The 12,593-nt window shown below is 49.8% G+C and overlaps 2 protein-coding genes across 3 annotated transcripts in view; one reads left to right on the forward strand and one right to left on the reverse strand.

The window, feature by feature from the left end:
- The window catches only part of E2F3 (E2F transcription factor 3), an 84,350-nt gene extending 75,615 nt beyond the window's left edge, over positions 1–8,735 (reverse strand). The window contains exon 1 of one of the 2 annotated variants that reach the window (XM_061398742.1): positions 8,254–8,735. In XM_061398742.1, coding sequence (XP_061254726.1) covers positions 8,254–8,640 — 387 coding nt within the window. In that variant the 5' untranslated portion in view covers positions 8,641–8,735. Of the gene's footprint in view, positions 1–7,015; positions 7,816–8,253 lie in introns of those variants that run through there. The other variant, XM_061398743.1, reaches the window with a different exon arrangement.
- LOC133236627 (uncharacterized) lies at positions 8,500–12,119 on the forward strand. The gene is made up of 2 exons (XM_061398744.1): positions 8,500–8,604; positions 8,713–12,119. Exon 2 carries the CDS (start codon positions 8,907–8,909, stop codon positions 9,447–9,449), a length of 543 nt encoding a protein of 180 aa, XP_061254728.1. The 5' UTR covers positions 8,500–8,604; positions 8,713–8,906; the 3' UTR covers positions 9,450–12,119.
- Positions 12,120–12,593: the final 474 nt, after the last annotated feature.

Here is a 12,593-nt window from a genome sequence, read left to right on the forward strand (position 1 = left end):
GGAAGAGCAAGTCAAGGGCACCGCTGATGGGGATGGAAGGTGAACTAAAATGTGCTACAGGAAGGAAGGAAGCAGGAACTCGAGGAAGGGGAGGGGACCCGAGGCCCTGGGAATCAGGGGAGGCCCTGTGCAGGACGTGTCCTTGATAGGCCACCGGGAAGGGCCGAGAGGAACGAACAAATACATGCATGAGAGAAAGCTCCTGGCGAGCTGTGGTCCACGGGGTCACAGAGTTGGACATGAATGAGCGGTTGAACAACAAAGGAGAGCAGCAGCACCTTAAACGCTGCACCCGCCAGCATCCCAGCTAGGAAGAAGAACGGGAAGGGCAAGATTTCCCGGGACCTCAAACAGTAGGGAGGAGGTTGTAATTAATTTGATAAGTCACTCTAGCATCCTTCTATAAACGCCAGGCAGAGGGAGAGGTGAGGGGTAAGTGGGAGGAACAGGCAAACACACGGAACCACCGGGCGCTGCCAGCCGGGGTTGAGAAAGGGAGAGCGGGGCCCAGAGGCAGAGCCCCTCCCCTACACCGACATGGGGTCCTCCCCATCCTGCCAGGGCCCAGAGACCTCAGACATCCTGATCTCCACCATTCTGTCTTAAGCCCTCGTTTACTGTACAGAAGTGACATCACATTAATAGTTGCAACTTTCGTAGCACAGATCATCACAGAAATAAAATTTCTAGTCATGAAACTATCACTACTGAGAGGGCTATTATAATAAAGAGCTTATTTTTCTGCTCTTTCTCCCAAGTCCATGCACAATTTATAAAGACATACAAAAATCCTGAAGAATATGTTTAGGAGAACCCGCCTCAAGGTTCACTGTTCCTCCCCATCACTGTCATCTTTAGAGGCATCACTGGTTTTTGAACACTGGGGCTGGTTCTGAAAATAAACCACCGGAGGAAGGGCCCGAGAGACAGTCCTAAACAGAAAAAGCAATTCCATCAGGAATCCACTGAATCCTTCCCATGGGCCAGGCACTGGTCTAGACACCTTACGGCATGAACTCATTTAATCTTCCCAATCCCATGAAGTAGGTAGGATGATGCCCCCATTTTACAGGGGAGGAAATGAAGATGCAGAGGTTAAGCGGATTTGCCCAGTGACACATTGGTGAGAGAATAAGAACCCAGACACTGGCTTCACGCTCCATCGTCTGAATCATTTAGTTTACTTTGCCCTTTAGGTGGAGGGCATGGGTTCAGTACATAGAAGCTTTCAGCTCTCCTAAGGGCCACCAAACCCAGAAAGGCTCAGAATGGATGGGGCCACAGGGTGGCTGCTCGGGTTCTATTTCTGGAGCCTCAAAGCATCAGACACAGAAAAGGGGCCAGGGAGGGGTGAAGTCTACAGGCTCTGAGTGGACCTCCCGTGACCCCCAGTGTCCAGAGCTGCAACGTTCAGGATCATGAAAACCAGAGCTCGGAGAAGCCCTTCTCAGCAGTCAGGCTGGAGGAGCCAACGGGATCTCCTGGGTAGCCAGGCATGAGCTGGCTGGGAGCACCAAGGGTGGTTGGCTCCCCTGCTTTCTGAGATGGACTCCATCCTCCATAGAGTCCTTCAGGGGAAATCCGCTTCACTGTTGACCACAGGTCTCACCAACAGTTGCCCTGATCGAGACTGTACCTGCAGGTAGCACCTTTCTGGTCTGTGGATTATAGACCAGCCATATCCCTGCCTCCTAGTCAGTGGACTACCGCCACACTGGATTATGTTTCACTTTTGGGCTTCAGGGCTTGAAGTGATTCTATTTTTAGGCTTTCTCAATTTCAAGAGTTAAAAGAAGACGTTTTAAGGAAATTAGTTCTGGCTTTTAGGGGATGAGGACTTCCTCTGAAAGAGTTAAACTGACCGGCCATTCTGTTTAGCCAGCAATCTTCAAAGACGGCAGGGCACCTGGTCTAAGGTCACTAGGCAAGGGCGCCTGACCTCTAAAAAGCACAGCAGTCACCCAGGATGTGGACGGCCCAGACAGACCTCCAACACCAGAGCTACGGCGTACCCCTCTCCCAAAGACGATGGCAAAAATCCTTCCAGGTTCTATTCTCAGTGAAGTGTATGTTTCACTTTCCGAGCACCGGAAGTGTCATATCCACAGAAGTCTGCAAATAACACAGAAAGCTTTAAACATGCTACTATCACGTTTCTATGAGTCAGTCATTCCTTCTGTTTTTTTTTTCTTTTTTAATTCCCTTTCACTGAACATCTAAAGGAGCTTCGCTTATTTTGTATCTTTGAGAATGAGCTGTTACTCTAAAGCCAACTGTTCAAAGGACACTTTTGTATGTGTCTATTTTCAAAAAGTGTAACCATTCCTGAAGGCAATCTAAAATACATTCTACTCATCCCAATTTTCCCATACAGGGCACATGGGACACAGTTAACTCTCTTGGCGAATGAGGCTTCTAAGAATTCAAGTCTCCGGTTTCAGTTCTGGCTTTGTCGCTAGTTAGCTTGTGACCTTGGGTAAGTAACTCAACTGCACTGGGTCTTAATTTCCTCACCTGTGAAATGAAGGGCATTGGGTCACATGATGATTCTTGCTTTTACAGCTCTCACATGTTATGATTCAAAGACCATCAAGAATATCAATTATCAGCTGTGCTAATTGTAAGACTTGTTATAAGAATGTTGCTGGGACACTAGAAATGGCCCCAGACAGTTGGGCTAAAGTAATAGAAAGCAGACAGAAGTCAATTACTTTTATTCTTCCTACCTCCTCTGAAGTCCTCTCTATTCCATCAGCTGTCTGTTCTATCTACCTCCGCTGATGTAAACCTAAGCAGTGGTCTGTTTCACTCAGGTTCTCCAGCAAAGCAAGGTACACAGGCTTTGTGATTACAACCTGGTGACCAGGGGGTTTACCCCTTTGATCCGGGAGCTTGGGCACCCCTACTATAGATGACCGTAGCCGCCACAGCAGTTAAGGTTGGAGGCAACCTGAGAATACATCCTTGTAACCCACGCATTCTTGGCGTTCTAAAAATGCATTGCTTTGGGGGAAGAGCGTGTGAAGCAAAAGTGACAACAGAAAACAAACCAATTTCCCTTTTACTGATGCAGAAGCTGTATGTGTGATCCCTCTGTATTATCCCCACCGTCACCTTTGTGGATTCCTTGACCCCATCCCAGTTGCTGCTTTTTTGTCTCTTCTGCTGTACAACTTGTCCTTGGGTAAGATACATTTTCCAAGTCACTCTTGGAAGCCAAAGAGGGGGTCAGGGTAGGAGGAAGAAGATACCATTGGTGGTTTCCTATACTCACTGCTTTCCCAGTTAGCTGGCCTTCTTAGTCCCCTGAAAAATGATTAGTGTAAAAAAAAAAGCTTCTTAGCCATTGTAAATACAGTACTCGAAACACTATTTTTAAGCTGCTAACAAGCATGAAAAATATGCATTAAACCACATGCTTAGTACCTCAAAGAATTCAGGGAAGTTCCTCTATTTAAAAACTAAAATGAAACAGAGCGTCTGATAAGAATTGCAAGCTACCTTCTTTGCCACGCACTATTTGTGGTGGTTTCACGTACATCTAGGAGGGACATGATTTAGTGAGCACAGGCGGTGGTTGATTTTTCACTCATCCTAGTTTAAAATGTTAGTAGAAAGCAGATGGTTAAAAAAGAAATGGGGGTTGGTCAGCCTAGGAAAGTGGATGAAAACTGGACATACAAATGGAATATATGTAACTCATGTCAAATTAGAAAAGCAGCCAGAAAATCAACTATGAATATTTGAAGCCTTGCCAAATGGGTCCAGGTCCTTCGGAGGGAGGCTAAAGGTATGGATGGTGTATCGCTGGGAATGGCAATAAAAGACAACTAGGCATTATACCTGTAAGAAATGAGAATCAAAGCCACTTTTCTCTATAACCTTTCAATCTCCAGGTGCTGTTATTTATTCATGTCTAAGCTCAGAGTATTATTTTCTGTTTTCAAGTTAGCTTTTACACAACACAACATTAATCTCAGAATCTACTCTTCCAAGTATTACACAAGGTGACGATTTACAGAAAAACAGAAAAAAAAAAATCCTTTCCTGGTCGCAAGCTTGGGTTCTTTAGCTCACAGAGCCACATTTAAGAGTGCTTTGTTTCAGAGGATGATTAGAGTGGCACCATGGGTACTGATTATAGTAGAGCTATTTGTACTGCCCGAGTCTGGGCACTGCATTATATTAAAACTTCCATTTTGGGGTATGTAGTGACTAAAAATTCTCTCCTAGCTTAAACTTGGCACTAACCATCTATCTCAGCAGAAGCAAGATTATTGAGTACAGAACCACAGGAACCCAGCATTTTTCTTCTTTTATACTCATACAGGAAAAAAAAAAAGAAAAAATGACTCAGCTATAGCACCTATGGTTTCTCCATTCTTACACGGAAATTTCAAGCATTGTGGGTTCCTTCCCAAAGTCTAATCAGCGGGTTGCTCTGGCTGGATCAAATTAAATCAGATGTGACAGGTCATTGTCGCTTGCATTAATAGATCCCAAACTTTCTAGAAGTGGGATGAACTCATTCAGCTGCTTTTTAGCAAAGGCAGAAAATGATGAAGCCCCTTCAGTTCTAGAAGACAGTGCTTGTTGACTCTGGTTTCCCTAGATCTGTTCTGTGTCCAACAGCTCGTCATCTGAAACTGGGTTTACCTGGTGCATGTCTATGCCATGGCAATGATGAAGAGCTCAGTTCTACAAAAGCGACAGAGCACAGGCTGCACCCAAGGATGGTAGGTCCCTGGGATCAAGGGAAGGGCAAGGCCAGAAAGTGAGGGTGAGTTGATCTACATTTGTCACAACTCAAGCCACAAGCTCATGCTGGGGTAGTACATCACCGCCATCTCTAACACAGGCCTGTCCTAGTGATGTGTCCTTATTTTATCCATTCTTGAAGATCACCATGACATATGGATTTAAAAACTCAGTTAGGTATAGTTATGTACCACTTTAGAAAGAGTTTTAGCCATTTTACTCATACATGTCAACAAAGGGGCAGTGTGCACAGGTTCTTACATTATTTCTCTAAGTTAAAAAAAAATAACATTTCTGGATATCCATTTTATTAGGCATCTACTATTTGCCTGGTTCAGTGCTAAGTGTTTTACTTGCACTGTCATATTTAACCCTAAAAAAAACTTTCATGTTCATATTTCTTATTGCCCCTTTTTTTACAGTAGTGTTGGTGAGAGAGATTGTTATTTGCCTAAGATCTGATGACTTGTAAATGACACAGGCAATTGCAGCAGTAAGGCGGTACTAAATGTGTGTGTGTGTATATATATATATATATATATATAAAAATAATAGATACACATATATATATGGATTTTTTCCACATTAAAAAAAAAAAAAAAAGGTGAAGAGTATGCTCTTAGTTTTAAATTCCAAAGACAGAACGTGGAAATCAGAACCAGGTAGGTCTGCAACTCTGGCAACCTCAACAGGATTTCTCAACCTGTTTTGGATGGAAAGTGTTTAAATGATCTCTTTGCTCAGCCAATCACTTAGCACTCCCCGAGCTGTCTCTCCTGCTTAGGGAAAGAATATCAACAAAAGTTCAAGACTTAAATAGAGGGCTAATACAATTTTGATAAGAAAAAAAAAAAAGAAGAAACCAAACTTTATATACAGTTTTTGTGTCTTTAGAAATAATCATCTCATGAAAAGGAGGATAAAGTTTTGAAATAGCTTGGAAGGTGGTGAGGGTAATTTTCTATACTTAAATACAATGAACTACAGAGAAGTTTGGCTACACAGTTTCAAAGACTGGGCCCAAGTGGGCTAAAATTCAAAAGTTAAAAAAAAAAAAAACCAAACCGGTGGTCTTGCAATTTCCCATGATCAAAACTACCCTCCCATAAATCTGAATCAAATCCCAGAAGTATGTCAATAGCTGGTTGTTTCAGATTAGGTTTATGATATAGGAGCAGAACTGAGTAGGGGGCATATATGCTTGAAATATATCCAAGCCTGTTTAGGTAAAGTCAGTAATAGTATTTAATGTCAGTAAAAGCGTGGCATATTTCTGTGACAGAATCCGGCACAGTGGATACCGTATGTGTGAGCAGGTCCTATACTCTTTTCCCCCCTGCTGGCAGACCCTAGTCACTAAACGCGATGAGAGCTCCTTTGACTGAGAAGGTATCACACATCCCTAGCAAGTATCGCCGGGGCTGAAAAGCACTAAAGACCCAACTCGAGGAGAAATTGAGAAAAGTCAGGAAATAAAATATTTCATTCTTCCCAGACCCATCTCTTGCCCCCGAAGTGCTGCCTGGGTGCTGCCGCTCTTAAAGACCTCTGCAGAATCTCGAGTCTCCCCAAATTTCAGCCCATTCGGAGCCGAGACAAGGTGAGGTCAACGTTGGGTACGACCAACCCACCATTTATCAAAACTGGGTCTGGTTCGTTTCTAGCCTCGTGGGGGCCAAGCCTCACCACGAGGGAGAAGACTGGAGGCATGGAGGAAGGGAATGCAGGAGAGAAAAGGAGAAAGGGGGAAGACCTCCCGGCCACACTTCTTTCTAGTATCAACAAAAAAAGAAGCCGCATACTGACCTAAATCATCTCTCAAAGGCGCTTTATAAATTACAGGGACAAAGGGAGGGGGTGGCGGGTGGCCTGGGAATCCTACAGACACCCTACCCTCTGACCCGCCCCCCTCCCCCTCCAGCACAAGGGAAGGAAGACAGAAAACAGAGCTCAACTCGGCCATCGGCGAGAAGCCCCCCTCCGATCGCCCATCCCTCGGCCCCCCTAGGAAAAAATCCACGTAAACGCCATACCCACCCCCTGGGGCGGACACTCCTGCCCCCTGGGTTCCTAGAACCGGAGGCCGGGGCATTTACTTAGTTACATTTTTCTTGCTTACTCATTTCCCTCGAGCACCCAACCCCCCGTTCCCACTCCAAAACCCCGCTCAACCGCCTACCCTCACGGCTCCAGCCCCCCAGCAGAATCCTGTGCCCCCACGGCGGCGGCGGCCCCCCGAGCCGTCCCGGTCACTAACCTGCTGCTGTAAGGGCATTTCCGAAACCAGCCTGGCTCCGGGGGGGAGGTGGGGGGTGCCGGCTGGAGAGGGGGCCCGGAGGGCCGAGCGGACCGGCGGCGCCGGGCGAGGGCGGGCGCCCGTGGAGGGGGGGGGGTGCCGGGGAGAGGAGAGGGAGGGTGGCCGCGCCGGGGGCGGGTGCGAGGGCGCCGGGACGGTCCCAGGCCAGGGAGCCGGCGAGCAGGAGGAAGTGGGTGCCCCCTCTCCCCCTCCAGCGCCCCCTCCCGCCGCCGCCGCCTCCTCCCCAGTCACAGGCGCGTCCTCCGCGCACGTGTGCGAAACGTCACCGGCGGGTCCCGGGGAGAGGGACAGACCCAGGCGGCGGGACGGGAACACGGCTGCCCCCGCCCTCCGTCGCCGGGGGGCGGAGAGGGGGACAGGGCGGGGGGAAGGAAGGGGCAAGGGGAGAGGCGGGTCAAGGGCAGGCCCGGGGCCCGGCGAGGAAGGCCCGGGCGCTCGGGCCACGCGGGCGCCGCCGCGGCCACCGCCGGGATGCGCCCAGGCCGGGGCCGCCAGCCCGCGAGCCCCTCACCCGCTAGACAGCCCACGCCCGCGCCGGCACCCGGATCCGTGCTCCACCGCCCGCCTCCACTCCCCCCAGCCCCTTTGTTGCCGGGAGTTAACAGATCCCCAAATGTGTCAAAGCGCAACCTGGTAGAGCCCCTGCACTCCGAGCACGCCTTAGGGACCCCCGGCTGCCAACGGGCCTTGGAGGCCGGAAGGGGGGGGCTATCACCCCCAGGGCCCCCACCCCGGTTTCCACCCCCCGGAGTCTCCCACTCCCCAGTTCCCTACTCCCTCCTCCACCCCCTTCTCCATCCGGGGCGTGACCCCTTCCTACGCCCGAGAAAGAGGAAGCTTCGAGTTGGAGGGGAGGGGAGAGTGGGGGTAGGGAAAAGTGCAGGAAAAGAAGAGGAGGGGGGGCCGCGAAAAGTTTCGGAGTGTTTGATGTGGTTCGCGCCAAGGCGATCCCCGCCGCCCTGCGCTCGCGGCGGAGTCCCCCGACCCTCCGGGCGCTGGCGGGGGGCAACACACGAGTCTTTAACAATAAACCCTCGTTGGAGGGGCAGCCGCCGAGGCCCGAGACGCTCGGCCCCGCGCTCCCCACCAAGGGCGGCCCGCAGCGCACCCACCACCCCGCGCAATGCGAGCCCACCTCCCGCCCGGGCTGGGGACGGTGGGGACGGGAGGGCATTTACCGGAGGGCCGCCGCCGCCGCCGCTGCCGCCGCGTCCCAGCGCTGGTGGCTGCTGCAGCAGCCCGGCTCTGCCGGAGGGTCCGTGCGGCGTGGTGTAGATGAGGCTGCCAGCGGTCTGCTCCACGCCGGGGGCACTGGGGAGGAGGGGGCCGGCGGCGACGGCGCCGCTTTGGAGGGAGGAGGAACAGGAGGTGGTGGAAGTGTTCGTGGTGAGGATCTGGATGTACGCGCTCGGGGCGGCGGCGGCGGCGGCGGGGAAGCCGGGGCTGGCTAGCAGTGCCCTTTTGTCCATGGAGGCTGCAGCGGCCGCAGCGACGACAGCCGCCCCCTCCCCACCCCCGGCGGTCACCAGGTACTGCTCCAGGGCGGGCTGGATCCCCTTTCTCATCTCTCGCTCCTGCTCTTTTTATTGCTATGGTAATATTAACGTATTGTTTGCAATTTCTTTTATTATTTGCAGTCGGAGTTTCCAAGTCTCTCCTCCTTCTCTCCTCCCCGCCCGGCGCTTCCGAGCCCCTTCTCTCTCTTTTCTTTTTATTTTTCCGCACCGCACGGGCCCCGGGGGCCAAAAATAATCGGGGCCCTGGAGAGAGGAGGGTCCCGGCCGCACGGATATCGGGCCCCGAGGGGGGATGGAGGCGTCGGGGGCGGCCGATGCAATGGATTGCGAGGCGGCGGCGGCTGCCCGAGTGCTGCGGCCGGCAGCTGAAAAATGGCTCCAGGAAGCTGCTGCTGACAATGAATGAAGGGATACGGTTTACGCGCCAAGGTCCTCCCGCGAAACTCAGATTTCCCGCCGGCTTTTCAAACCATATTTGCATATCCCCGCCCCTCAACCCGCCGAGGACCGTTCCCACAGCCCATTGGGCCTCTGTCTCATTCCTTCCGTCCCAATCGTGGAGCAGGACCGCGACTTGCCGGTTCCAATTGGCTGCCGCGCATCACGGTTGTCGGGGCGACAGGGCCTCTATTTGCATACTCTTCCTTGATTGGCTGGGACGCAGTGTGGGTTTTTGGTGGTGGGGGGTAAAGTCTGCCTTCTCTCCCACGGAAGACCACGCCTTGTACAGGCTCCTCCCCCGTCCCCGCCCTCCAGCCGGGCGGGCGCTGCTGACCTGGGCAGGACTCCGCACCCCGCAGACTCAGTGTGGATTTAACCTAGAGCGCAAGTTTCGCTTTTGGAAATTGTCAAGGTGACCAAGGGGACACTTTTCGGGGACTCACTTTCGTTTGACCAGTAACCGTAATAGGTGAACGACGGCGAGAGATTCTCCCAAGTGTGTGCCAAAGGCAAGTTGGACCTTGCAAATGACGCCTGGCAGGTGGAAACTGAGCCCTTTAAATCGTGGGTTTCCCCCTTCCTGAAATCCAACCAATGCGGCAAGAGCTGATCCCGAGGCCGAGGCTGACAGACAGAAGCATGTGGGCAGACAGAATCGTGGGGGCAGAAGGTTCGACTGACGTTGTTGCGGGCACCATTTAGTTACCATTCCAGATCATTTCTGGTAGTTTCATTATTAGCCTGATGGGATTTAAGTAAAAATTAACTCCGAATGTTTTGCCAAGTGAAATCTTATAGCGAATTTTGAGTTCAGCAGACACCTCCAACCCCTCACCCTCTGGCCCAGAAGCACCCAGGGCAGTTAATCTGGGCTAACCTAGGACTGATTGGCGGGGTTCTAATCCGCCAAACGGTAATCCAAAGAAGTACACGCTTCCCACAATGACGTCTTGCTCCAAACAAACGCCGCACGCCTGGCACCAGCACTTTACAATTTTGGTTTCCTAGCAAGTTCTCTGACAGGACAACCCAAACTTACTCCAAAATATTTTCAAAGAATTTTTTAAAGTAAACTATTCATTGCCACCAGAAAAATATTAAATTATTGTCAAACTGACTTTTGTACTGCTGCAAGTATTCATGGACTTTAAAATTGAAGATTGCGCCTTTGAGACTGAGCAGGAAAAGGACCCCGAGCAGGTTGAGAGAAAAGGTGTACATAGGTTGGGTCATCATTTACAGTTCCAGTCACTGAGAACTGTACAAAATAACTGCTGATCTGGTGTTCACTGGGCGATGAGCATTGCAATACCTCCAGCCCTTTTGCAAGACTATTATTATTAATTTCCAAAACTCATATACCCAGTCCTATGAAAAGCCTGACAAGATATATCAGTCTTATTACCTGAAATAGGGTGAGCTCAAAGTATTTTTAAAACTTGCACCAGGCTTAGGAAAATTTTGGTTTTTGCATTCAAGCTAATTGAGGATCCAAGGCCCAGTACCCAAACCTTTATTAACATAAATGATACGTGTCATCAAACTGACACTATCTTTAGGACAGATTAGGTGGTATTCATAGGGCATCATCCCAGGGACGGGGGAGCCTGGTGGGCTGCCGTCTATGGGGTCACACAGAGTTGGACAGGACTGAAGCGACTTAGCAGCAGTAGCAGCATAGGGCATCAATGCCTCATTGGGCTAGAGGCATAAGGTATTAGCAACTTCCTTGGTCTTGATCATCAATGTTACTTTCCACTGTGGGTCACTGTGGAAGAAACTAGTAACTACTTGGATATCACCAGCTGTAGAATGTCACTGGGCTTTGCCGTTGGCTCAGCAGTGAAGAATCCTCCATTGCAGGAGACATAGGTTCGATCCCTGAGTCAAGAAGAACCCTTGGAGTAGGAAATGGCAACCCACTCCAGTATTCTTGGCTGGAAAATTCCATGGGCAGAGGAGCCTGGCAAGGCTACAGTCCATGGGATTACAAGAGTCGGACATGATTGAACAGCAATAACAGTACATCACTGACAGCATGAATTGGGTGAATATAGTGGGGGTTGTGGAAGGAGTGATGGTACAACAGGCACTCTCATTATAGACCTGCATTTTAAGATAAGAGACAAGTCTAGGACTTGGGACTGTGCACAGGATCTCTGCCTGAACTCCTCACGCTCCTCCTTACTGCTCATGGTAAGATGGATAGGACATAGTCACAGGTAGCAAATGTTAACCACCTAGACCCACCCCTGTGGTTCTAGTTTAGGAAGCTTTGAAATATTTACCGTTCTACCTTAGCCACGTTACACTTTTTAATGTAAGGTATTTGGTGGAGAAAGACATATTTTGACATGTTACGCTTAATGAACCCCAGGATGGGGTGGGAAGGGTTCAAAGAGAGAAGAGGAAGTGCTGGAAGTTAATTTGTGGAGAGGTGGCACGTTTTAGTAGAAAGAAAAGGGGATTTGGAGCCAGAGTGATCTGGGTTTAAATTCTACCTCTTCTACTTACTGGCTATCTAACTTTCATCTTTAAAAGCTTGTGTTCTTGTATGTTAAATGAGATCCCATATTGTTAATACTGATATCACAAGATTATGATGACAAGGAGCAATAATAATAGCACTTTGATTAATAGGTATTTATGATTCTGGGCTTATCTGGTGGCTCAGCAGCAAAGAATCTGCCTGCCTGTGCAGGACAGTTGGTTTCAATCCCTGGGTCAGGAAGATCCCTTGGAGAAGGAAATGGCAACCCACTCCAGTGTGCTTGCCTGGGAAATCCCACAGACCATGAGCCTGGCTACACTCCATGGGGTCACATAAGAAGAGTTGGATGTAAATTGGTGACTAAACAACAAACAACAACAATTTATGATTCTACTCATTTGTGCAATTGTGCTGTAGCACTTTTTGGTCCAGTTCTGACTCAGCCTCTAATCTTCCCTCTGCCGCCGGATGTCCACTTGCCGTGGCAGCTTAGCTTTGTTCCAGGGCAGGAGCACGGTCAAGTCCTGGTTAGGGGGGATTATAGAATCCTGACTCAGAAGTTCAAGGTAACAAGGTCAACTTTGCAGCTCCTACTCCAACCCTCTCATCTGTCGGTGGCCAGCTTCTGACTGGTCCCTAAATCTGAGCCCCAAGACCTTCCCTCAAAGGTCAGACTGCTCTAGCACTGGAGCCAGACTGTTCTTGCCAGTCACCCCCACGCTCTCCCTTGCTCTGACAGTGACCCAAGGCAACTAATTGTCCCAGAATTGGCCCCTGATTCTGTTTGAATGGTGTCAGTGCTCCCAAAACACATCTTCGTACTAATCTCTAGAACCTGTGATTGTGACCTTACTTGGAAGAAGGGTCTTTGCAGATATAATTAAGCTAAGAATCTTGAAACAAGATCATTCTGGATTATCTGAATGGGCCCTAAATCCAATGACAAGTATTCTTAGACACCCAGAAGAGAAATGTGTAGAGAGGGCGAGATGGCCATGTGAAGACAGCAGCAGAAGTTGGAATGAGGAGCAGAATTTGAAGAATGCCGGCAGCCACCCGAAGCTGGAGG

This window comes from Bos javanicus, chromosome 23 (assembly GCF_032452875.1).
Source record: "Bos javanicus breed banteng chromosome 23, ARS-OSU_banteng_1.0, whole genome shotgun sequence".
Classification (NCBI taxonomy): domain Eukaryota; kingdom Metazoa; phylum Chordata; class Mammalia; order Artiodactyla; family Bovidae; genus Bos; species Bos javanicus.

What these genes read in the sequence shown, in the direction of transcription:
- LOC133236627 (XM_061398744.1), top strand. Translation starts at nt 8,907, where the DNA reads ATGCAATGGATTGCGAGGCGGCGGCGGCTGCCCGAGTGCTGCGGCCGG.